This window comes from Elgaria multicarinata, chromosome 7 (genome assembly GCF_023053635.1).
Source record: "Elgaria multicarinata webbii isolate HBS135686 ecotype San Diego chromosome 7, rElgMul1.1.pri, whole genome shotgun sequence".
NCBI lineage: Eukaryota > Metazoa > Chordata > Lepidosauria > Squamata > Anguidae > Elgaria > Elgaria multicarinata.
Genome location: NC_086177.1, coordinates 28,823,992 through 28,850,529, shown reverse-complemented (window position 1 = coordinate 28,850,529; position 26,538 = coordinate 28,823,992). Strand labels below are relative to the sequence as shown.

The 26,538-nt window shown below is 41.5% G+C and overlaps 1 protein-coding gene across 4 annotated transcripts; it reads right to left on the bottom strand.

The window, feature by feature from the left end:
- Nucleotides 1-4,228: 4,228 nt before the first annotated feature.
- On the bottom strand, nucleotides 4,229-25,428 carry LOC134401398 (leukocyte elastase inhibitor-like). 4 transcript variants are annotated; one of them, XM_063130298.1, is made up of 6 exons: nucleotides 25,224-25,428; nucleotides 8,489-8,626; nucleotides 6,766-6,883; nucleotides 6,360-6,502; nucleotides 5,221-5,388; nucleotides 4,229-4,731 (listed from the first exon to the last, which is right to left on the bottom strand). In XM_063130298.1, exons 1-6 carry the CDS (start codon nucleotides 25,389-25,391, stop codon nucleotides 4,327-4,329), a joined length of 1,140 nt encoding a protein of 379 aa, XP_062986368.1. In that variant the 5' UTR covers nucleotides 25,392-25,428; the 3' UTR covers nucleotides 4,229-4,326. The 4 variants fall into 4 exon arrangements, with proteins under 4 accessions (XP_062986368.1, XP_062986367.1, XP_062986369.1 ...); XM_063130297.1 differs by lacking the exon at nucleotides 25,224-25,428 and adding an exon at nucleotides 11,985-12,165; XM_063130301.1 differs by lacking the exons at nucleotides 4,229-4,731; nucleotides 5,221-5,388; nucleotides 6,360-6,502; nucleotides 6,766-6,883; nucleotides 8,489-8,626 and adding exons at nucleotides 15,806-16,311; nucleotides 17,027-17,194; nucleotides 18,080-18,222; nucleotides 19,275-19,392; nucleotides 21,224-21,361 and having other exon boundaries at nucleotides 25,224-25,405.
- Nucleotides 25,429-26,538: the final 1,110 nt, after the last annotated feature.

Here is a 26,538-nt window from a genome sequence, read left to right as displayed (position 1 = left end):
GTCCATGTAGTCCATCATTCATTTTTTTAACAGTGGCCAGCCAATACCTTTGAGAAGTTCTCAAACAAGCCATAAATGGAACTGCCCTTTCCTGACTTTTTCCCCCCTCCCCTGGCCCATACTGCCTCGGAACCTAGAGGTTCTATTACATCATCGTGGCTAGCAGGCTTGGATAGAATGGCCAGGTTTGCACATAAGGGAGGACTGATGTGCAGGCCAAATAAGCCACAATGGCTGATTTCCCCTCCCTGTGTGTGTTGGTCTCATGGTGGGAGGATTAGCCTAATTACCCCTGGGCAGCGTGGCTCTGGCGTGGGCTGGTCCATGAAGTCACGAAGAGTCGGAAGCGACTGAACGAATAAACACCAAAAGCGTGGCTTGTCAGGTTGTGTGAACCTGATGGCTTGTTGCCCTTGGTAACAAGCTACCCAAAACCCTACAGCAGGCCAAACACTCATTCTAAGTTTGGTCAGGGTGGGGTGTGTGGAGGAGCAAGTACTGGGACCATGTATTTGACAGAGAAGAAGCCCATCAATGGAAACTTCCTAAGGTTTTAGCTAACATTGCTGCCAAGGGGGTTCTGAGCATCTATTGCTAATACAGAGACTTCACTCTGGGGCCTCATCTACACCAAGCAGGATATAATACTATGAAATCAGTATGAAAGTGGTATCTAAAAGGCAGGACCCACACCAAGGAGGATATAGTGGTATGAAAGCAGTATAGGGTATGTGTCAGTGGGCCCCAACAGTTGTCAGTGCACTTCAATACCGCTATAAAGCAGTAGTGTGGCTCCTGCCTTTTAGATACCACTTTCATACCACTTTCATAGTGGAATATATGCTTGGTGTAGATGAGGCCTGGATGATAAGGGAAGGCTGGGATAAAATATGGTGCAGGTTGTTGACAGCACCCAACTGGGTCCTGGAGGCTGATGGACCTCCCCCACGTCTGGCCTTACATTTGGTTCTGGAAATCCTTTGTGGAAGGGAGGGCCAACTGGTTAGCATCAATTTGGTGTTGGTGCTAAGTAGCAGTGTTCTTTCTTTCTTTGTTTGTTTCCACAAGCTGATATGAAGTTTTGAAAGAAGTTCTTGATCTACTTTTAATTGCACAAAAATGAACCAACCAACCAAACACTCCAAAAATTAAAAATAAAGTTTATATAAAATCAAAGTAAGGGAAAAACACAGAGCAAACTAAGCAAACAGACAGAAACAAGCAAACAAACACACACACAACCCAAGCTAAATCCTAATCTAATCTCCTCCAACTCCAAACACAGCAGCAGTACCTATAACTAACTCCTCTCTCCACGAACGCCAACCGACAAAGAGACACAAAGCAGAAAGCTCTCAGGGTGGCTCTGCATTAGTCCCCCCTCCAACGCTGGGATTGGAGGATGCTTCATGAGGTGATCAATTCTCATCAGGATTGGGAGTTGAATCTGCCTGTCATCGCTAAAAAAACACACACCGCTTTTACCCTCTCACACTTTTTTTACATTTTTTTAAAAAAAATTATAGCAAGTGATCCACAACACGCAGAGAGCTGAGAGTAGGCTCAAAATGACCCCCAGCCACGACTCTCTAAGCACACTGAGTTTCAAATGGATAGCTTTAAAAAAAACACAGTTATCCCCTATTCTTTTCCACAATGCAACCCTATGGGCGAAATGATCCAAAATGGCGGGCGGAGTGTTCCGCGAAAAGAGAAGTGCTCCGCCTATCGCCGCTTCTCTTCGCCATGCTTCTAAGGGTCCACAGTCCGCTTCTACTCCGCCTCTGGGCAGGGCGGAGCAGGCCAATTCGCTTCTGATTCTCCGATTCTAATCGGAGCGGAGCACATCCCTACTTCCATACTATAAGCTGCCATGTCGCACCACCCTTAGCAGGCAGTTGGTGCCTTCCCTGTACCGTTCCTGCAGGGAGTTAGTGCTGGGTCGTCTGTGCCAGGCGGAGGCACGGATGGTGCACTTCACCTCGGACATTTGGTCCAGCGAGGGCGGAGTGCACGCTTACCTGTCCCTGACGGCTCACTGGTGGGCAGCCGTGGGGCAGGAAGCATCCAGCACTAGAGGGACTGGCAAGGAGGGCTACTGCTGGGCCCTCCCCCATATGCAAGTGATGGACCAGTCCCACACGGCAGCGTAGATTACAGAGGCCATGAACCGCATGGTGGATGGGTGGCTAGCTGGGCAGAAGGTCACCCGCGGTTACATGGTCACGGACGGGGGAGCCAACATGGTGAAGGCGAAACGCCGCCCGCTGGCTCTCCACGATGATTGAGCGATGGACCCAAACTGCTCCCTTCTCCTGGCTTGATGAGCGAGAGGACCAAGGGCAAGTCGCTGTCTGGGAGGCGCAGCCGCCGCCCCAGTCGAGCCTAAGAAGGAGGCGGCTCTAGGCGTGGCTTGGAAGCGGACGGCGCTCCCTCCAGCGGCGACAGAAGGCCGCTCCTCAGGCGCCGCCCTTGGAGAGATGCAGCCGGGAGTGGGGTGGGTGGTTGGGTGGCTTCGTAGTTCACGTCTGAGAGTAGCAGGCCCCCGGCTTTCCGGAGGCACCTTGCAGCCGCACTTGCCTTCCTTCCACCACTGTGTGCTGGAAAAGGGCAACGAACTGTCTTCACCACTACCATCAGCATCTTACAGATTAGTTAGTGGAGATGCAGCTCATGCTTTGCTAGGAACTTTATGCAGTCCACTTTATGCAGTCCACAATCAGTGTCAAAAACCAAAATAAATGTGTCTATTTTTACCGTCATTGTTTCTTTCTTCTTCCCACAATGTGAGAGGTAAATGAGCCACCAATGCAACACCATTTTGGCTTTCTGGTGAAGTCACCCAGTTATTCAACGTATTAACAGAGAAAAGTTATTCCCGGTCTTTCTCCTCAGAGATATAGTCTGCAACGATGGCAGGAAACCTTGGGCGTCTTTAAAGGTGCAATTTATAGCACGTTTGTGGCTGGCCACTGACGGATGTTTGTGGGACATTTTGATGATGTGAGCCTCCTGCGCACCTCTCACTCCTATTCCCAGTTCTTCCATGAAAAAAATAAACTTCAGAAACCCCGATTCTTCTGAAATATGCTGGGATTTGCTGCAATGTGCAGTCAAAGTTGCACTATAAAATGCAGACTAGAGGGCGCTGTCCTATTAAAATGAATGGGCTGAGAGGGTCCAGGCCATGTGGGCACTGCTCTCTTCCCATGTAATTTTGCTCATTTTAAATGTGCAAGAGAAGCAGGAAGCAGAGCAATGGTAAGGAAAAACAATTCCCCCTCCCCCATCTGAAAGACCTCCTTGTCATTGGAAAGAGTATTCCACCCAGGGGCACCCATTGTACCAGCTACTGCTAAAACATCACTATCTGCAGCTTTGGATTTTGGAAAGCTAGGGAGATGGCAATTGTGGGGTGTGCGTGTTACAAAGATCTTCTGGGTATTTTGGAAAACTGTTCCTATGAATTTGGTCCTTAGAATGACCATCTACCACCCCTCTTATTGACTTTGCATACAGCAGCAGAGCTTGTTGTTCTCCTTTGACCATAGAACCAGGCTATATTTAAACCCTGCCCATGTTTGAAAATACAAATGGGAAACAAAAATGTCAGTAAAGTATTCAGGGGTTAGCAGGCTATGTGTTTGCCTTACTTCTGTCATTCCCAGAAGGTTCAACCTACCTTTAGTGGAAGGAGAACCTGGGCAGGGAGAAGAAGGGATACACAGTCAATGACTATGCAGACAGGCTTTCCACCTGGAAAGAGTTCTGCATGGTTTGATCTTTTACCAGTACTTCTAGGATGGTATGGTAGTAATATCAGAAACCACAGCCTTGCTGAAAAGCAGAGACCAGTAATCACATTCTTGTTTCAGGAATGGTTACTGTTTCCATTACTAATGAATTGCTAGAAGTTCTGCTTTTGGTTACCAATGAATTACTAAAGAAAAATGAGCAGCAGAGGAAATCATACTACACCACAGTGAATGTCAAATAATTGCCTTAAATTATTCAATGTTCTGCCTTGCAGCAGCGTTTCTTCAAATGGCAAAGTTTATTAAAACAATCAATATCTGAATGACTTTAGAAGAAAGAGTGTACAGTAGCATTTCGGTTTAAAACACTGATAGAACTAGCAAAGCAGTACAAGAGAATCCAGGAGGGAAATCAAATCAGAGATTTAGTTAAAGCATCTTCAAAGCTTTCTGTCCCAGGAACCAATTTTCTCCCCCAACAGCTTTTTCCCAAACAGGGAAAGAAACAACATTGTGCTTGATGGGAGTCGCTGTAATGGCTGGTATGTGTTCCTGAGATTCATTTTAGTTTTCACGGAGAAGCAAATCTGCCAAAGAAAAATATGCTTTGCGTAGGGTTATGACGGATTAAAAACAGGAAGGGATGGTCAGCATTGAAATCCTCTTCCCTAGGAAAACAAAAGAATGTAGCTGTTGCTGTTGCTGCTGCTGCTTCTGTGCCCTCTTCATTCACTTCTATAAATGACTTGTGAACAATTTTGGACACGTGGAGGTCTTGGGCTCCTGACATTCCAGACAAATCGGCCTTGCCACTATCAAAGACATCCATCACTCCCAGTGCAACTAAATGAGATTTAAGATCATAAGTCTCTTCAAGCTTAAATTTAGGCAGATGCACGTACACATCATTGTTTGAATACATCTTCCCTGGATGTGTCCATTCTTGAAGCTTTTCTAAGGTGAGCTGCTTCTCCAACTAGAATTACAAAAAGAGAGAGAACGAATTAGTTCTGTTATTCTAGCATAAATATTTCTAATTCATTAACAAAAGCCAGAACTCACTGATTTGTGTGACAGAGGCCCCTTTCAGACAACACACTAAACCATGCTGCTTAACCACAAAATGGTTAATGGAATGCAATGCAGTCTGTTAACCATTTTGTGATTAAGCAGCATGGTTTTGCATGTTGTCTGAACGGGGCCACTGTAGGTCTGGAAGACACGGTCTATGTCTTGGACAAGGTCTATTAAAGTAGTTAGCTTGATTTCACTGTGCTAGAGGAAGCATAGCACATGCCTTTCATGCAAGAATCACTTGTTTAGACCCTTGCATCTCCAGTTAAAATCGATTTCAGGGAGCTGAGATGGAAAAGAGATCTCCCTTCCCTAGGTCTTGGAGACTCATTGCCTCCTGGGATAGATGTGGCGTAAGGACTCAAGATGAGGGAGAAGTAAACATAATCACCTGTTCCAGGCCAGTGGAATTATCCTCAATGTCATCAGGCAGGAGGATTATCATGCTAAGTTCTTTTCCCTTGTAAGGAAGTTCCAGCACACGGCACTTACATTCATGGATGTACCGAAAAGGAAACTTCTTTTTCATGAACATCATTTTCACATTCTTCTTTTCCTTCTGAATAATTTTAAAAATATATTGCAATAAGCATGTAAATATGGAATGTAAGTTAAAGCTTCTTAAATGTTTAATTTATGCACATTAAATGTTAAGAACTTAACATTTAAGCGCTTGATTAAGTTAGATGTCTGGAATAACGTAGAAGACTGCAGTTAGCTACTGCTGAACAATAATCTCTTGCGTTCACAATACAGGTCTTCCTCACTCCCTGACTGCTATATGTGCCAATATACAAATAGTTGTCATAATAGTTGAGAAGGTAAATTCTTCACACAGTGGCTGCATCTCAAGTTCGAAGACAGTTTGAAAATCAAGTTTGAAAATAAGTGTTACATTGGCAACGTTACATACAGAGGCTGCTCTCAGAGGGAAGGTACAAATGGTTAGTAGAAGAGTGGCAATGCATGGAGAGAAACTACAGTAACAAGCCATGGCTTGTAACATTACAGAACAATCCCATTCAGATGAGAAGTCAGCTGAATTAAGTGGGACTTATTACGAGGTAAGTGCACCTATGATTCTAGCCTTATAAAGCCATTAACAAACAATCAATCAAAAATGTATAACATACTCTTTGTTGTCAAAAGGCAGAAAAATATGCAAGCTAATATTAAAACAAACATGTTCTATCCTTTTCAGCTGTTCTCCTTCAAGCAATAGAACAGAAATCTAGTCCAATAAATTCAATAAAATGTTTCAAAACTGAAAAATTATTTGAATTTGATAGGGGAAAGTTTACCTCCATATACGCACACTGAATTCAGAGGTGCCCCATCCACATTTTGGGAAATCTAGTCATGTGCACAAAACCTCTTTTTAAAGTACCACTCTACCTGGATGGTGCTCAGTTGTTTTTAGTGTTTGTCAAAAAGGAATGCTAATTTAACAATTATCCACATACCCCTAAAGTCTACCTTATACAACTTGCCAATGCAGGAACAATACTGTAGTAAAAAGGCTGCAATTACCTTGTTGAGTCTAAAAGGCAAATCCTCCGTGTCTGCCTCCTGAAATTTCTCTTCCCAACTGCCTTTAAAATAGATGGCATTGACCAGAACCAGTTTGGTTAGTTCATTAACTGAACCTTCAGGTAACAACTCATGGATTTTACCTTGAAAGAAAAGTTACAGAGTTCATTATCTATACATAAGTGAAGTCATAACATTATAAGAACAGTGAGCATTTAGTGCAAATATACTATGACCAGTTTGGTATTAGATAGTATTTTTTGTTATTCTTCCTGCAATTCATACTGGAAATGCAGCAGAAGAGACTGACTAGAAATGTAATACAGTCAAGGTGAGAAAAAAGTTTCCAGTAGTTCTTACTAAAAGATCTGAAAAATGAGATATGAGTTTGCCTGGAACATCTCACCTTCAGTCTGTTTCTCAACCCACTGGTTAATTTGTTTTCGTGCTTCATCTGAGGCATTTAGAAAATCCACTGAGGATAGCTCAGCTCCATACAGCTTCTGAGTGCTAGTCAAGAAATCCTGGAGAAATCATGGGGGAATGTTACCAACGTACAATAAAAACATCCAGTCACCCTCCCCTTGTGGATTACACACCCTATGAATCTCTCCATTCTTGGCTGTCAACAGTAATTTTGTTCGCAGTATTCTTCAATCCATGTAAAGGTAAATTCTCCAGAATATCAGTTCTCCCATAACACATGTAACAGGTAAGAAGCATTGAAAAACCACCAAAAGTTTTGGTTTTTGTTCTGTAAAGACATAGCTCTGTAGGAAATGCCCAGATAGTTTAGCCAAAGAGAAGGTATAATGCTTTTTTAAAAATAATATGAATAATAATAATAATAATAATAATAATAATTTGGTTCTGGTTACATAAGTCAAATATTACATCATACATATACATTCAATTTTGGCACAAATTCCCACCTAGATTTAATACTATTATCATTAACTTACTAAAGACATTTTGTTTCCTTACTTCCCCCCTCATAAACCCTGGATCACACTTTTGCAGACCATATTTTCTTTCATCATTATATAGAACAGGGCTTCCATTCTTTAACCCTGTGCTCTCCATAACTCTGTATGCTAATGGAGGCATTCTCCCATCTTCTCCTTTATTCACGAAATCAGTAAATTTCTTCCATACCCCTTCAAATTTGACTTCCCTTAATTGTCCTCATGCTATCCTTAATTTTTGAGTCAGTTTTTCTAAGAGAGCAATCTGCCACACTCTCTGTTGACAGTTATCAGTACAGATTCCTTTACCATATTTCCAATACTTGGCTATCAACCATCTTGTCGCTAATAACAGAAGACTTATTAATTCCTTACTTAGCAGGTTACTATCTAATCCTATATAAAAATGTAACAAGGCTAGGAGTGGAGATGGGTGAACCCATTGTCTGGTTATTGAACTAATCTCTTGGAACACTGATGTCCAGAAAATATTTACCTTAGGGCAAGACCACCACATATGTATATATGTTCCTGTGCCTGAGCATCCCCTCCAACATTCTGGGGATGTCCCTGGGCTCATAATCGATATTTTCCTAGGTGTGAGATACCGTCTGTGGGTTATTCTTAACATTAATTCCTTATTTTAATTGATATTGTTTTAAATGGACACCTGTTCCACAATGCATTCCAATTTGTCTCCTCTATATGAACTCCTAGATCTGTTTCCCACACCATTTGAAGTGAATCATTTGAGAAGGCACTCTCTATAAATACTGCTTCAACACAGATAAAAGGATCTATGTGATTTGCAGGATTGATCTGCATAATGTTTACTTATTACTGAACTTAAACTTTGGGTATAATTCTTTGCAGGGGAAAGCTTATTTTGTTAAACCTTGCTCACTCACTAACCACAGTTGGACTGTCTGCAGTAGGGTTAGCGGCTGTAGCCGTGGCTTAAAGTATTGTGTGCAACAGCATGGCTTGTGGTTAGTGCTAACCCCAGAGAACCATAGTTTTGCTAACCACAGAGCCTGAAGTGTCATATGAATAGGCGCAATGAATTGTTACATTGTGGACCAATAACCCTGCTAAGTTTTAAAAAGTGTTTTCAATAAACAGGTACGTTTACAAATTTCTTTTATATCTTCGCAATCAACTTACTTGCAAAAAGGAATAGGTATTTTCTCCATACAGCCTATTAGCAAGTTTCAGTACATAGGACGCACCACACCTTTTAATATCAGTACTGAGTGCCTGAAACTGTGAATGAAGATCTTCAACAGCATCAAAGTGAAATGTCTGCATGAAAACAGAAGAAAAAAAGAAGTGGCTTAATCAATCACCCCTATGATCAACTAGAAAAATGGATTTATTAAGTAACTCCACAATAAAAAGAACAAAACAAGAGCCATGCTGGATTAGACCCCCACCCACCCACCCACCCACCCACAAAAAAGGCTAAAAAGCATACAACTGCACAAAAGTATGGAAAAGCAATGTTGTAATAGGTGACAAAAAGAGGTGGGCAAATAAGGAAACAAATATAATTAAAAATGATATAATACAACAGGACAAATTACATCTTTTCTCGGGGAGAATTAATAAGATTTTCTGGGTTGGAGAGATTTCCTAAGTGTTCACCTTATCTGTATTTCCACAGCGTTTGCTCATTAGTGGTGCTAATGACTTTGTACACATGAAATACTGCATTTCTGAAGAAGCTGTGTGCATGGTAATGCAAGATTGAAAATGGATTCCTGTGAATCTTTATCTTTGTTTATTATCACTCCTGCTTTTTGTTAGGTTGGGGTGGTATACATATCCATTAACATATTGTCTGTGTGCCTGTGTAATTACCTTGTTTACATTTAGTCAGCTTTGCCTATTATATAATTTGTCAGTTTGTATTATATCATTTTTAGATTTCATTTTCCTTATTCCCCCCCCCCCCCCGTTTGTCACACATTACAATATTGCTTTTCTGTATTTTTGTTCAGTTCTATGCTTTTTAGCAATTTTTTTGCCCTTATTCAACTGGTGCGCTATTTTGGGTTTTTGGGATCAGACCAAGGGTCCATCTAGACCAGTATTCTGTTCACACAGTAACCAACCAGTTGTTGACTAGGGACCCACAAGCAGGACATTAGTGCAACTTCACCCTCCTGCCCATGTTCCCCAGCAACTGGTGCACATGGGCCAACTACCTCAGATACTGGAGGTAGCATACAGCCCATCAGGACTAGAAACTGTTGTCTAACCCCCTTTTAAAGCTATCCAAATTGGTGGCCATCACTACATCTTGTGGTAGCAAATTCCATAGTTTAACTATGCGCTATATGAAGAAGTAATTCCTTTCATCTGTCCTGAATCTCCAATCAGCTTCATAGGATGACCCTGCGTTCTACTGTAATGACAGAGAGAGGGGGGGGGAGGGAGGGACAGGTCTCCCTATCCACACCATGTATAATTTTGTACATCTGTAATAACACTTCAGAAATGGGAAGGCTGCAGTTCATCATATTTGCCACCTGGTAGGCCACAGTCAGAGAAGACGCTGCTGCATTCATTTCACTTGGAACATGGCCAGCGAGTGGAGAGATAAGCCTCTTTTTTTTTAACATGCACTGTGTTCAGAATGAGCATTCCCTGTTGGAATCCTGGATCAGGGTTCTGGTTATGTTTCCATGGATTTACTAATTGCTGAGGAGCTGGAGGAATCAGAAGACTCAGCAGAAAACTTAAAGGTCAACGTTGCACCTGGACATTGATGTCATGATTGAATAATTGGTGACTTGATTGTTTCAATTAAGGGATTGCAAGCAGTTGCATCATTGTACAGTTAGCCTATAAAAAGGATTGTATTCCCATGTACATGTATCACTCAGAAATGATCACTGTATCAGAGCTGTATTGACTGACCGTATGTAAGTATTTGTATTTGTGAGTGCCATAACTAAATTATATTTTTATATGCCAGTAAAGGTTTGTTTAAACTTACTGAAAGTCTCAGTCTTAATCTGTGTCTGTGCTGATTTGCTGGAAACCGCTGCAAAACTCTGTTATAAGGTTATTGGCCAGAAGCCCAGTCTGGCAATAACTAAAATAAGGTTGTAAATATTAGACCAACATATTCCAATATTCCCCTCATCCTGTGCCGCCATGCAGTGAATTTATCTAAACACTGAAACAAAAATATATGTAACGTGCAGTTGTAGCCTCAATGAATAAATAAGTAGAAAACTTGCTCTGGCTTTTGGTCCTCTTCTGGACAGTGAGCACATGGGATTTGTATGTTTAAATATATGGCGTTTCATTGCAATTCCAGCTTATTTTATTGAAAAGCTTTTATATGTTATCAAACAAGCTGATTCACATTGATTTCCAAACCAAACTGCCCAGTCATGAGAAGCCTGGCTATAAGCCTACAAGGTACAGAAGCATATGAAGCTATAGTACTGCTGTGGTTCCACTTTTTCTTTTGTGCCAGCGGGAGGGACTGCTTGTGCGACAGGGATCTTACAGTTCTAAAAGGAGCCTTGGAAATGATCGGAAGTGCTCATTTCCAGATCGGAGTAAGTCTGCCAAGTCTGTTGATCTGCCCCAATCTGGAACAATTCTCTCTCTCTCTCATTTGGGGTTGCTTGTAGAATCAGGAAATCCCCGTTGTGCAAGCAGTTCTTTGTTCTGGTTCACAGGCACAATAGGAACTGGCTTGCACTGCTAGTTTTATTTATGTATTTATTACATTTTTATACAGCCCAATAGCCAAAGACCTCTGGGCAGTTCACAGTTGCGATGATACAAATGGATAGTGATTCCGGCATATGCAGCCTGGTTGGCACCAAGATTTTTCTACGTGTGCTTATGTAAACAGATTGCATAAAAGTAGTCAGCACTGTGAATTGGCCCTAGGTAGGGTTTACTTTGTGGGTGTAGGGAATAAAGAATTCATTCACAGCATTTTTAGTGCAGAATTATTGTGTAACTGTGTCACCATCATAATTCAATAATGACAAAACCACTCCCTTGAAACTGGGACTATAAATTGTTTTAATGCATTGTTTAATCCCAATAAAAAGCTTCTCATAGCCGGTGGGATATTTTAAATATAAGAGTTTAAAAAGATTAGTAACTGAATCTCCTTAAAGGTTGCACCCCATTAGACAGACGCCTCTGAGCTCGGGGGCTTCCAAGTATCCAAACCACTGCTCGGTTTTTGCCAACAGGGCAGGAGAACGGGGGCAATTTAAATCTCTCCATCCTCCTCATTTTGATTTTGCCTCTAGATGGACTTTTGAGGCCTCTAGAAGAAGCGCACTTGGTGGTGGCGGGACTGGAGAGGCCATCTGATTTCTTATATCTGGGCCTCTCCTTTCTCCTCCTGGCCCACTGGAATGACCCCTCTCTAACTTCTCCAAGGTCTTCTGAGGCTGCTTTTGAGACCTTGGAAAGCAGGTGTCACAATTCTTTCCACGGTTGCTGAGAGGGGGTGGGGAAGGAGGGATCAGATCGTGTAGCCCCCCTCCCAAAATTGTAGCAGTGTCTATGACTTTGGGAGGGGGATCTGAAAAGTCCTACAGTCCTTGGAATCCTAGGATAGCCCTCTAACAATTTACACAGGATTCAGCACCAAAATTAAGAGAACAGACTGTCTGACCTTTGAGAGTTCGGTTGCTGTGTTCGCTCTGGCCCCTAATGAGAGCATGGCGATTGCAGAGGATATGCTAAATGGGGCAAAGAAGATATTGCCTGTTGGGTTGGCTTCATTCAATTTTTGGAAAAGGTCCAGACCAAAATGTATGTTTGCATTAGCCAGTTGTTCCATGGTGAAAATCTGAAAGACTGAAAACAATTTACAAAGTTAGGAGTTACCTTTCAACCCAGAAAGGGCTTTAAAAACATCCTCATAGCAAAGAATAAGAAACAAACAAATTAAAAACAACCACCCCAACTTTAAAAGCAGAGGGATGAAATGAATCACATTTAATTCCTTCAAAAAGGGTGTGAAACAAAAAAGATCTAACAGCCCATCTAAAACTAAACAAGAAGATCAGTCCCTTGAGAGTTCCACTATCAGGCTGCCACCACTGACTGGATTCTGACTGGATTTTGTTTGATTATGAGGACTGTCAGTATTTATTATTATTATTATTATTATTTATTTATTTATATAGCACCATCAATGTACATGGTGCTGTACAGATTAAAACAGTAAATAGCAAGACCCTGCCGCATAGGCTTACAATCTAATAAAATCCTAGTAAAACAATAAGGAGGGGAAGAGAATGCAAACAGGTACAGGGTAGGGTAAAACTAACAGTATAAAGTCTGCACAACATCAAGTTTTAAAAGCTTTAGGAAAAAGAAAAGTTTTTAGTTGAGCTTTAAAAGCTGCGATTGAACTTGTACTTGTACTAGACTATTTTTCCAACTATTCCCACTCACTAGAGATTTAGGAGCTGAATGTCTCATCAATTGGAGCATTTTATCAAACAAAAAACAAAAGAGCCATCATTAATTGCAATTATATCAATGTGATATTTACACACAAACCTGCAGCTGTGTAATATAACACCACGGGGAAGCAGTTTAGTGAGTCAATTATCCACTCCTAATTCTCTCTTTTTTTAATTTAACAGATTTTCCTAAAATCCCATCACAATAAAACCCCTGACTCATGCCACAGATGCCTTTGCTTTTTTTTTTTTTTAAAAAAAAGCTGTATTTTCACACACTTTACATATATTTACTGAAATGGATACATTCCATCATATTGACATTTCTTTTCTTTTCTTGCTTTGCTCTGTTGAAATTTACAAGAAAACAACACCACCATTCTCATCATTAACAGCTGTTGACCCTTGCCCAGGCACATTTCCTGCCTCAACTCTAAAAACTCCTTCCAGGCACGAACTTCAGTGGCAAGAATCTATTCTCCTCCGGCAAAGCTGGGAAGGAAAGGAAAAACCACGGGACAATAACATCCCTCTACCCCAAAGGCGCTGCGGGCAACCTCAGCCAGTAGGACACAACCCTTGAAGTAGCTGGTGACTTTTGCTCACCTCCCTCCACGCCCGTTTTCCAAGAATCCGTTTTGAACAGCTGTCCTCCCACCCCGTGAGAAAGTGGCAGCAGGTCTTCCACGCGAGTTCCTTCTCCCATGGCGGAGAGGAGAAACGTCGAGAGAGCAGCCCAGGCGCGGCGCCATCAAATACCTTCTCTAGGCGGCCCTTCTGAACAGCTGGCCCAAGGCGTTCGAAGCGGGCAGGGCGCACGCGAGGCAATTTGCCGCTCGCAGACGAAAACGCCGCCCGCTGGCTCTCCGCGATGATTGAGCGACGGACCCAAACTGCTCCCTTCTCCTGGCTTGGTGAGCGAGAGGACCAAGGGCAAGTCGCTGTCTGGGAGGCGCAGCCGCCGCCCCAGTCGAGCCTAAGAAGGAGGCGGCTCTAGGCGTGGCTTGGAAGCGGACGGCGCTCTCTCCAGCGGCGACAGAACGCAGAGCCGCTCCTCAGGCGCCGCCCTTGGAGAGATGCAGTCTGGAGAGGAGGGGGGATGGCTTCGTAGTTCACGTCTGAGAGTCGCAGGCCCCCGGCTTTCCGGAGGCGCTTTGGCGCCGGGAGGCGCCTTGCAGCCGCACTTGCCTTCCTTCCACCACTGTGTGCTGGAAAAGGGCAACGAACTGTCTTCACCACTACCATCAGCATCTTACAGATTAGTTAGTGGAGATGCAGCTCATGCTTTGCTAGGAACTTTATGCAGTCCACAATCAGTGTCAAAAACCAAAATAAATGTATCTATTTTTACCGTCATTGTTTCTTTCTTCTTCCCATAATGTGAGAGGTAAATGAGCCACCAATGCAACAGCATTTTGGCTTTCTAGAGAAGTCATCCAGTAATTCAACGTATTAACGGAGAAAAGTTATTCCCGGTCTTTCTCCTCGGAGATATATTCTGCAACGATGGGAGGAAACCTTGGGCGTCTTTATAGGTGCAATTTATGGCCACTCACGGATGTTTGTGGGTCATTTTGATGACGATGTGAGCCTCCTGTGCACCTCTCACTCCTATTCCATGAAAAAAATAAACTTCAGAAACGCCGATTCTTCTGAAATATGCTGGGATTTGCTGCAATGTGCAGTCAAAGTTGCACTATAAAATGCAGACTAGAGGGCACTGTCCTATTAAAATGAATGGGCTGAGAGGTTCCAGGCCATGTGGGCACTGCTCTCTTCCCATGTAATTTTGCTCATTTTAAATGTGCAAGAGAAGCAGGAAGCAGAGCAATGGTAAGGAAAAACAATTCCCCCTCCCCCATCTGAAAGACCTCCTTGTCATTGGAAAGAGTATTCCACCCAGGGGCACCCATTGTACCAGCTACTGCTAAAACATCACTATCTGCACCTTTGGATTTTGGAAAGCTAGGGAGATGGCAATTGTGGGGTGTGCGGGTTACAAAGATCTTCTGGGTATTTTGGAAAACTGTTCCTATGAATTTGGTCCTTAGAATGACCATCTACCACCCCTCTTATCGACTTTGCATACAGCAGCAGAGCTGGAAAATACTTGCTGAGAACCAGGCTATATTTAAACCCTGCCTACGTTTGAAAATACAAATGGGAAACAAAAATGTCAGTAAAGACTTCAGGCGGTAGCAGGCTATGTGTTTGCCTTACTTCTGTCATTGCCATAGACATTCCAGGACAAGCAGTCTAGCTGGGAGGTTGTGGTTGGAGAGCTTCACACCACCACATAAGGTGTTTTTGTTGTTGTTCAAAGCAAGAAAACACTCACACAATAGCCACCTTGTAAAGTTAAGGCAAGCATCAAATCCCCAGCCCCCCAAATGCCATTGAAACTTCTGTCATTTCACCCCTTTCCCAATGAATGGTTAAAACCAACCAACCAACTGGCCCAGAAGGTTCAACCTACCTTTAGTGGAAGGAGAACCTGGGCAGGGAGAAGAAGGGATACACAGTCAATGACTACGCAGACAGGCTTTCCACCTGGAAAGAGTTCTGCATGGTTTGATCTTTTACCAGTACTTGTAGGATGGTATGGTAGTAATATCAGAAACCACAGCCTTGCTGAAAAGCAGAGACCGGTAATCACATTCTTGTTTCAGGAATGGTTACTGTTTCCATTACTAATGAATTGCTAGAAGTTCTGGTTTTGGTTACCAATGAATTACTGAAGAAAAATGAGCAGCAGAGGAAATCATACTACACCACAGTGAATGTCAAATAATTGCCTTAAATTATTCAATGTTCTGCCTTGCAGCAGCGTTTCTTCAAATGGCAAAGTTTATTAAAACAATCAATATCTGAATGATTTTAGAAGAAAGAGTGTACAGTAGCATTTCGGTTTAAAACACTGATAGAACTAGCAAAGCAGTACAAGAGAATCCAGGAGGGAAATCAAATCAGAGATTTAGTTAAAGCATCTTCGAAGCTTTCTGTCCCAGGAACCAGTTTTCTCCCCCAACAGCTTTTTCCCAAACAGGGAAAGAAAGAACATTGTGCTTGATGGGAGTCGCTGTAATGGCTGGCATGTGTTCCTGTGATTCATTTTAATTTTCATGGAGAAGCAACTCTGCCGAAGAAAAATATGCTTTGTGTAGGGTTATGACGGATTAAAAACAGGAAGGGATGGTCAGCATTGAAATCCTCTTCCCTAGGAACTCTACAGAACTTCCCTACCATTACTGCTGCTACTGCTGCTTCTGTGCCCTCTTCATTCACTTCTATAAATGACTTGTGAACAATTTTGGACACGTGGAGGTCTTGGGCTCCTGACATTCCAGACAAATCAGCCTTGCCACTATCAAAGACATCCATCACTCCCAGTGCAACTAAATGAGATTTAAGATCATAAGTCTCTTCAAGCTTAAATTTAGGCAGATGCACGTTCACATCATTGTTTGAATACATCTTCCCTGGATGTGTCCATTCTTGAAGCTTTTCTAAGGTGAGCTGCTTCTCCAACTAGAATTACAAAAAGAGAGAATGAATTAGTTCTGTTATTCTAGCATAAATATTTCTAATTCATTAACAAAAGGCAGAACTCACTGATTTGTGTGACAGAGGCCATGATGCTTAACCACAAAATGGTTAATGGAATGCATTAATGCAGTCTGTTGACCATTTTGTGGTTAAGCAGCATGGTTTTGCATGTTGTCTGAACGGGGCCACTGTAGGTCTGGAAGACACGGTCTATGTCTTGGACAAGGTCTATTAAAGTAGTAAGCTTGATTTCACTGTACTAGAGGAAGCATAGCACATGCCTTTCATGCAAGAATCACTTGTTTAGACCCTTGCATCTCCAGTTAAAATCGATTTCAGGGAGCTGAGATGGAAAAGAGATCTCCCTTCCCTAGGTCTTGGAGACTCATTGCCTCCTGGGATAGATGAGGCGTAAGGACTCAACTAGGGCTCTCTCTAAAGAGCTTGCTCTGGGAGGAGAGCCTGTATTCTGCCTCCACCTCTAGACAATGCAGCCCCTGCTTCAGAAGAGCAACGTTGTTGTACAGAACAGGTCACAGCACATGTTACCTAGAAGTGCTCCTATGATTCTCAGTATCAACCATGCACACACAGTGATCCTATGAGCTGCACTATTGCAAATACAGTGTGTCATATCAGTTTAGTATGTGGAAATATAGAAGTATTTATAAGATGAGGGAGAAGTAAACATAATCACCTGTTCCAGGCCAGTGGAATTATCCTCAATGTCATCAGGCAGGAGGATTATCATGCTAAGTTCTTTTCCCTTGTAAGGAAGTTCCAGCACACGGCACTTACATTCAGGGATGTACCGAAAAGGAAAATTCTTTTTCATGAACATCATTTTCACATTCTTCTTTTCCTTCTGAATAGTTTTAAAAATATATAGCAATAAGCATGTAAATATGGAATGTAAGTTAAAGCTTCTTAAGTTAGATGTCTGGAATAACGTAGAAGACTGTGAAGTTAGCTACTGCTGAACAATAATCTCTTGCGTTCACAATAAAGGTCTTCCTCACTCCCTGACTGCTATATGTGCCAATATACAAATAGCTGTCGTAATAGTTGAGAAGGTAAATTCTTCACACAGTGGCTGCATCTCAAGTTCGAAGACCATTTGGCAACATTACATACAGAGTCTGCTCTCAGGGGGAAGGTACAAATGGTTAGTAGAAGAGAGGCAATGCATGGAGAGAAACTACAGTAACAAGCCATGGCTTGTAACATTACAAAACAATCCCATTCCGATGAGAAGTCAGCTGAATTAAGTGGGACTTATTACCAGGTAAGTGCACGTATGATTCTAGCCTTAATAAGCCATTAACAAACAATCAATAAAAATGTATAACATACTCTTTGTTGTCTAAAGGCAGAAAAATATGCAAGCGAATATTAAAACAAACATGTTCTATCCTTTTCAGCTGTTCTCCTTCAAGCAATAGAACAGAAATCTAGTCCAATAAATTCAATGAAATGTTTCAAAACTGAAAAATTATTTGAATTTGATAGGGGAAAGTTTACCTTCATATACACACACTGAATTCAGAGGTGCCCCATCCACATTTTGGGAAATCTAGTCATGTGCACAAAACCTCTTTTTAAAGTACCACTCTACCTGGATGGTGCTCAGTTGTTTTTAGTATTTGTCAAAATGGAATGCTAATTTAACAATTATCCACATACCCCTAAAGTCGACCTTGTACAACTTGCCAATGCAGGAACAATACTGTAGTAAAAAGGCTGCAATTACCTTGTTGAGTCTAAAAGGCAAATCCTTCGTGTCTGCCTCCTGAAATTTCTCTTCCCAACTGCCTTTAAAATAGATGGCGTTGACCAGAACCAGTTTGGTTAGTTCATTAACTGAACCTTCAGATAACAACTCAGGGATTTTACCTTGAAAGAAAAGTTACAGAGTTCATTATCTATACATGAGTCAAGTCATGTATAACATTATAAGAACAGTGAGCATTTAGTGCAAATGTACTATGACCAGTTTGTTCTTCTACAAGAATTTTATAAAATGGGATTTATGCATTTATTGCCAAATCATATGTTTAAAACAACCATTAGCTGTTTTATACCACCAACAATTACCCTAATTAGACAAACTCTTATTAAAGTGACACTGCAGGGTCCGATAGACATGAAACAAAAGCTTTTGCTGAGTCAGATGCAATCTAAGGTGGTCACCAACATGATGTTGCTCTGATTGGTCATTTTTGGTGATGCCCACAGCAGTTTCTCAACTTCCGAAATGTGCACCCAGTTATAAAAAGGTTGGGGGGCATTCCCTGCTATGCAGTATATATGAGGATGCATATTTCCAGCGACATTGCACTGTTGATAGGGAATATACAACCTCAGCCATTATCTTGAACTGCATAAATGTTTTGCATGACTATCTGTTTAACTCCCGTGTTAGATATCTTTCAGTGCAAAGGAGTTATATGATCTTTCTAATTTGCTAAATTTTTGGTGGCTAGAGTTAAATAAGAGTGTAATAAGAACTGCCTTACTAGATCGAATTTAGTTCAACATTTAGTTTCCCACATTAGCCAGCCTGACACTGCTTTTTCACTTTATGGTATTTGCAGGGCAGTCCTATCCATCTTTAAACACAACATGGTTGCATTGTGTTCAATATGGTTCAGCTTCATGTATTTGGGCATAAGATGGAGCCTAAATTATATTCATCAAGATGTTACCACCACTGAACTTTTACGACATAGCTAAATGTACTCTTACTTAAAATAAAATTACCACACGAGAGAAGAAAAAAATGTTATTATATAGTATTTTTTGTTATTCTTCCTGCAATTCATACTGGAAATGCAGCAGAAGAGACTGACTAGAAATGTAATACAGTCAAGGTGAGAAAAAAGTTTCCAGTAGTTCTTACTAAAAGATCTGAAAAATGAGATATGAGTTTGCCTGGAACATCTCACCTTCAGTCTGTTTCTCAACCCACTGGTTAATTTGTTTTCGTGCTTCATCTGAGGCATTTAGAAAATCCACTGAGGATAGCTCAGCTCCATACAGCTTCTGAGTGCTAGTCAAGAAATCCTGGAGAAATCATGGGGGAATGTTACCAACGTACAATAAAAACATCCAGTCACCCTCCCCTTGTGGATTACACACCCTATGAATCCCCCATTCTTGGCTGTCAACAGTAATTTTGTTCACAGTATTCTTCAATCCATGTAAAGGTAAATTCTCCAGAATATCAGTTCTCCCATAACACATGTAACAGGTAAGAAGCATTGAAAAACCACCAAAAGTTTTGGTTTTTTTTCTGTAAAAACATAGCCCTGTAGGAAATGCCCAGATAGTTTAGCCAAAGAGAAGGCATAATGCTTTTTTTAATAATAATAATAATAATAATAATAATAATAATAATAATAATGATTTGGTTCTGGTTACATAAGTCCAATATTACATCATACATATACATTCAATTTTGGCACAAATTCCCACCTAGATTTAATACTATTAATAATTAACTTACTTAAGACATTTTGTTTCCTTACTTCCCCCCTCATAAACTCTGGATCACACTTTTGCAGACCATATTTTCTTTCATCTTTATATAGAACAGGGCTTCCATTCTTTAACCCTGTGCTCTCCATAACTCTGTATGCTAATGGAGGCATTCTCCCATCTTCTCCTTTATTCACGAAATCAGTAAATTTCCTCCATACCCCTTCAAATTTGACTTCCCTTAATTGTCCTCATGCTATCCTTAATTTTTGAGTCAGTTTTTCTAAGAGAGCAATCTGCCATACTCTCTGTTGATAGTTATCGATACAGATTCCTTTACCATATTACCAATACTTGGCTATCAACCATCTTGTCACTAAAAACAGAAGACTTATTAATTCCTTACTTAGCAGGTTACTATCTAATCCTATATATAAATTTAAGAAGGCTAGGAGTGTAGATCAGTGAACCCATTGTCTGGTTATTGAACTAATCTCTTGGAACACTGATGTCCAGAAAATATTTACCTTAGGGCAAGACCACCACTTATGTATGTATGTTCCTGTGCCTGAGCATCCCCTCCAACATTCTGGGGATGTCCCTGGGCTCATAATCGATATTTTCCTAGGTGTGATATACTGTCTGTGGGTTATACTTAACATTAATTCCTTATTTTTAATTGATATTGTTTTAAATGGACACCTGTTCCACAATGCATTCCAATTTGTCTCCTCTATATGAACTCCTAGATCTGTTTCCCACACCATTTGAAGTGAATCATTTGAGAAGGCACTCTCTATAAATACTGCTTCAACATAGATAAAGCAAATATGTGATTTGCAGGATTGATCTGCATAACGTTTACTTATTACTGAACTTAAACTTTGGGTATAATTCTTTGCAAGGGAAAACGTATTGTAAGTATTATCAGATAGTTTAGATTTATGCAAGAATGTCTGCCAAACACAATAAAGCTTGCACCAAAATAACGACATCCTACAAGATGCACCAATGTGTATGTGTGTATATGAATGTATATGTGTGAATATTCAATGGGAATGTTCAGAAGACAACTTAAACGCTGCTGGTTAAGGATTTTGGTTAAGCAGCAGGGTTTAAGGTGATTTGGGCAATGTGTTTTGTTAAATCCTGCTCACTCACTAACCACAGTTGGACTGTCTGCAGTAGGGTTAGCGGCTGTAGCCGTGGCTTAAAGTGTTGTGTGCAACAGCATGGCTTGTGGTTAGTGCTAACCCCAGGGAACCATAGTTTTGCTAACCACAGAGCCTGAAGTGTCATCTGAATAGGCACAATGTATTGTTACATTGTGGACCAATAACCCTGCTAAGTTTTAAAAAGTGTTTTTAATAAACAGGTAAGTTTTCAAATTTCTTTTATATCTTCGTAATCAACTTACTTGCAAAAAGGAATAGGTATTTTCTCCATACAGCCTATTAGCAAGTTTCAGTACATAGGACGCATCACACCTTTTAACATCAGTACTGAGTGCCTGAAATCGTGAATGAAGATCTTCAACAGCATCAAAGTGAAATATCTGCATGAAAACAGAAGAAAAAAAGAAGTGGCTTAATCAATCACCCCTATGATCAACTAGAAAAATGGATTTATTAAGTAACTCCACAATAAAAAGAACAAAACAAGAGCCATGCTGGATCAGACCCCCACCCACCCACACAAAAGGCTAAAAAGCATACAACTGCACAAAAGTATGGAAAAACAATGTTGTAATAGGTGACAAAAGAGTATTGCGTCCAGTTCTGGGCTCCACAATTCAAGAAGGACGCAGACAAGCTGGAGCGTGTTCAGAGGAGGGCAACCAGGATGATCAGGGGTCTGGAAACAAAGCCCTATGAAGAGGGACTGAAGGAACTGGGCATGTTTAGCCTGGAGAAGAGAAGATTGAGGGGAGACATGATAGCACTCTTCAAATACTTAAAAAGTTGTCACACAGAAGAGGGCCAGGATCTCTTCTCGATCCTCCCAGAGTGCAGGACACAGAATAATGGGCTCAAGTTAAAGGAAGCCAGATTCCAGCTGGACATCAGGAAAAACTTCCTGACTGTTAGAGCAGTACGACAATGGAATCAGTTGCCTGGTGAGGTTGTGGTTTCTCCCACACTAGAGGCCTTCAAGGGGCAGCTGGACAACTATCTGTCAGAGATGCTTTAGGGTGGATTCCTGCATTGAGCAGGGGGCTGGACTCTATGGCCTTGAAGGCCCCTTCCAACTCTGCTGTTCTATGATTCTATGATTCTATGAAAAAGAGGTGGGCAAATAATTTATTATTTATTTATTACATTTCTATACCGCCCAATAGCCGAAGCTCTCTAGGAAACAAATACAATTAAAATGATATAATACAACCTGACAAATTACATCTTCCCTCAGGGAGAATTAATAAGATTTTCTGGGTTGGAGAGATTTCCTAAGTGTTCACTTTATCTTTATTTCCACAACGTTTGCTCATTAGTGGTGCTAATGACTTTGTACACATGAAATACTGCCTTTCTGAAGAACCTGTGTGCATGGTAATACAAGATTGAAAATGGATTCCTGTGAATCTTTTCTTTGTTTACTATCACCCGTGCTTTTTGTTAGGTTGGGGTGGTATACATATCCATTAACATATTGTCTGTGTGCCTTGTTTACACTTAGTCAGCTTTGCCTATTAAATAATTTGTCAGTTTGTATTATACCATTTTTAGATTTCATTTTCCTTATTCCTCCCCGTTTGTCACTTTACAATATTGCTTTTCTGTATTTTTGTTCAGTTCTATGCTTTTTAGCAATTTTTTGCCCTTATTCAACTGGTGCGCTGTTTCGGGTTTTTGGGATCAGACCAAGGGTCCATCTAGACCAGCATTCTGTTCACACAGTAGCCAACCAGTTGTTGACAAGGGACCCACAAGCAGGACATTAGCGCAACTTCACCCTCCTGCCGATGTTCCCCATTAACTGGTGCACATGGGCCAACTACCTCAGATACTGGAGGTAGCATACTGCCCATCAGGACTAGAAACTGTTGCCTAACCCCCTTTTAAAGCTATCCAAATTGGTGCCTATCACTACATCTTGTGGTAGCAAATTCCATAGTTTAACTATGCGCTATATGAAGAAGTAATTCCTTTCATCTGTCCTGAATCTCCAATCAGCTTCATAGGATGACCCTGCGTTCTACTGTAATGACAGAGAGAGGGGGGGGGGAGGGAGGGACAGGTCTCCCTATCCACACCATGTATAATTTTGTACATCTGTAATAACACTTCAGAAATGGGAAGGCTGCAGTTCATCATGTTTGCCGCCTGGTAGGCCACAGTCAGAGAAGACGCTGCTGCATTCATTTCACTTAGAACATGGCCAGCGAGTGGAGACATAAGCCTCTCTTTTTTTTAACATGCACTGTGTTCAGAATGAGCATTCCCCTCATCCTCTGCCGCCATGCAGTGAATTTATCAAAACACTGAAACAAAAATATATGTAACGTGCAGTTGTAGCCTCAATGAATAAATAAGTAGAAAACTTGCTCTGGCTTTTGGTCCTCTTCTGGACAGTGAGCACATGGGATTTGTATGTTTAAATATATGGCGTTTCATTGCAATTCCAGCTTATTTTATTAAAAAGCTTTTATATGTTATCAAACAAGCTGATTCACATTGATTTCCAAACCAAACTGCCCAGTCATGAGAAGCCTGGCTATAAGCCTACAAGGTACAGAAGCATATGAAGCTATAGTACTGCTGTGGTTCCACTTTTTCTTTTGTGCCAGCGGGAGGGACTGCTTGTGCGACAGGGATCTTACAGTTCTAAAAGGAGCCTTGGAAATGATCGGAAGTGCTCATTTCCAGATCAGAGTAAGTCTGCCAAGTCTGTTGATCTGCCCCAATCTGGAACAATTCTGTCTCTCTCTCATTTGGGGTTGCTTGTAGAATCAGGAAATCCCCGTTGTGCAAGCAGTTCTTTGTTCTGGTTCACAGGCACAATAGGAACTGGCTTGCACTGCTAGTTTTATTTATGTATTTATTACATTTTTATACAGCCCAATAGCCAAAGACCTCTGGGCAGTTCACAGTTGCGATGATACAAATGGATAGAGAGTCCGGCATATGCAGCCTGGTTGGCACCAAGATTTTTCTACGTGTGCTTATGTAAAAAGATTGCATAAAAGTAGTCAGCACTGTGAATTGGCCCTAGGTAGGGTTGACTTTGAGGGTGTAGGGAATAAAGAATTCATTCACAGCATTTTTATTGCAGAATTATATATTTTTCTCTCCCTTTATATCCTTGCTGTTTCTGCCATCAGTGGATTCCACATGGGTTGGGCAGTTTGATGTGATGGTATGCAAACCATGGAAGGAAGGTAAATTAGCTTTATTGTGTAACTGCGTCGCCATCATAATTCAATAATGACAAAACCACTCCCTTGAAACTGGGACTATAAATTGCAATAATCTTAACAGCATTTAATGCATTGTTTAATCCCAATAAAAAGCTTCTCATAGCCGGTGGGATATTTTAAATATAAGAGTTTAAAAAGTTTAGTAACTGAATCTCCTTAAAGGTTGCACCCCATTAGACAGAAGCCTCTGAGCTCGGGGGCTTCCAAGTATCCAAACCACTGCTCGTTTTTTGCCAACAGGGCAGGAGAACGGGGGCAATTTAAATCTCTCCATCCTCCTCATTTTGCTTTTGCCTCTTAGATGGACTTTTGAGTAGGGTGACCATATGAAAAGGAGGACAGGGCTCCTGTATCTTTAACAGTTGCATAGAAAAGGGAATGTCAGCAGGTGTCATTTGTATATATGGGGAACCTGGTGACATTCCCTCTTCATCACAACACTTCAAGATGCAGGAGCTATACTAGAGTGACCAGATTTAAAAGAGGGTAGGGCTCCTGCAGCTTTAACTGTTGTGAAGAAGAGGAAATTTCACCAGGTTCTCCATATATACAAATGACACCTGCAGAAATTCCCTTTTCAATACAACTGTTAAAGATACAGGAGCCCTGTCCTCCTTTTCAGATGGTCAGCCTACTTTTGAGGCCTCTAGGAGAAGCGCACTTGGTGGTGGCGGGACTGGAGAGGCCATCTGATTTCTTATATCTGGGCCTCTCCTTTCTCCTCCTGGCCCACTGGAATGACCCCTCTCTAACTTCTCCAAGGTCTTCTGAGGCTGCTTTTGAGACCTTGGAAAGCAGGTGTCACAATTCTTTCCACGGTTGCTGAGAGGGAGTGGGGAAGGAGGGATCAGATCGTGTAGCCCCCCTCCCAAAATTGTAGCAGTGTCTATGCCTTTGGGAGGGGGATCTGAAAAGTCCTACAGTCCTTGGAATCCTAGGATAGCCCTCTAACAATTTACACAGAATTCAGCACCAAAATTAAGAGAACAGACTGTCTGACCTTTGAGAGTTCGGTTGCTGTGTTCGCTCTGGCCCCTAATGAGAGCATGGCGATTGCAGAGGATATGCTAAATGGGGAAAAGAAGATATTGCCTGTTGGGTTGGCTTCATTCAATTTTTGGAAGAGGTCCAGACCAAAATGTATGTTTGCATTAGCCAGTTGTTCCATGGTGAAAATCTGAAAGACTGAAAACAATTTACAAAGTTAGGAGTTACCTTTCAACCCAGAAAGGGCTTTAAAAACATCCTCATAGCAAAGAATAAGAAACAAACAAATAAAACAACCACCCCAACTTTAAAAGCAGAGGGATGAAATGAATCACATTTAATTCCTTCAAAAAGGGTGTGAAACAAAAAAGATCTAACAGCCCATCTAAAACTAAACAAGAAGATCAGTCCCTTGAGAGTTCCACTATCAGGCTGCCACCACTGACTGGATTCTGACTGGATTTTGTTTGATTATGAGGACTGTCAGTATTTACTTGTACTAATCTATTTTTCTAACTATTCCCACTCACTAGAGATTTAGGAGCTGAATGTCTCATCAATTTGCGCATTTTATCAAACAAAAAACAAAAGAGCCATCATTAATTGCAATTATATCATTGTGATATTTACACACAAACCTGCAGCTGTGTAATATAACACCACGGGGAAGCAGTTTAGTGAGTCAATTATCCACTCCTAATTCTCTTTTTTTTTAATTTAACAGATTTTCCTAAAATCCCATCACAATAAAACCCCTGACTCATGCCACAGATGCCTTTGCTTTTTTTTTTTTTTTAAAAAAAAAGCTGTATTTTCACACACTTCACATATATTTACTGAAATGGATACATTCCATCATATTGACATTTCTTTTCTTGCTTTGCTCTGTTGAAATTTACAAGAAAACAACAACACCATTCTCATCATTAACAGCTGTTGACCCTTGCCCAGGCACATTTCCTGCCTCAACTCTAAAAACTCCTTCCAGGCACGAACTTCAGTGGCAAGAATCTATTCTCCTCCGGCAAAGCTGGGAAGGAAAGGAAAAACCACGGGACAATAACATCCCTCTACCCCAAAGGCGCTGCGGGCAACCTCAGCCAGTAGGACACAACCCTTGAAGTAGCTGGTGACTTTTGCTCACCTCCCTCCACGCCCGTTTTCCAAGAATCCGTTTTGAACAGCTGTCCTCCCACCCCGCGAGAAAGTGGCAGCAGGTCTTCCACGCGAGTTCCTTCTCCCACGGCGGAGAGGAGAAACGTCGAGAGAGCAGCCCAGGCGCGGCGCCATCAAATACCTTCTCTAGGCGGCCCTTCTGAACAGCTGGC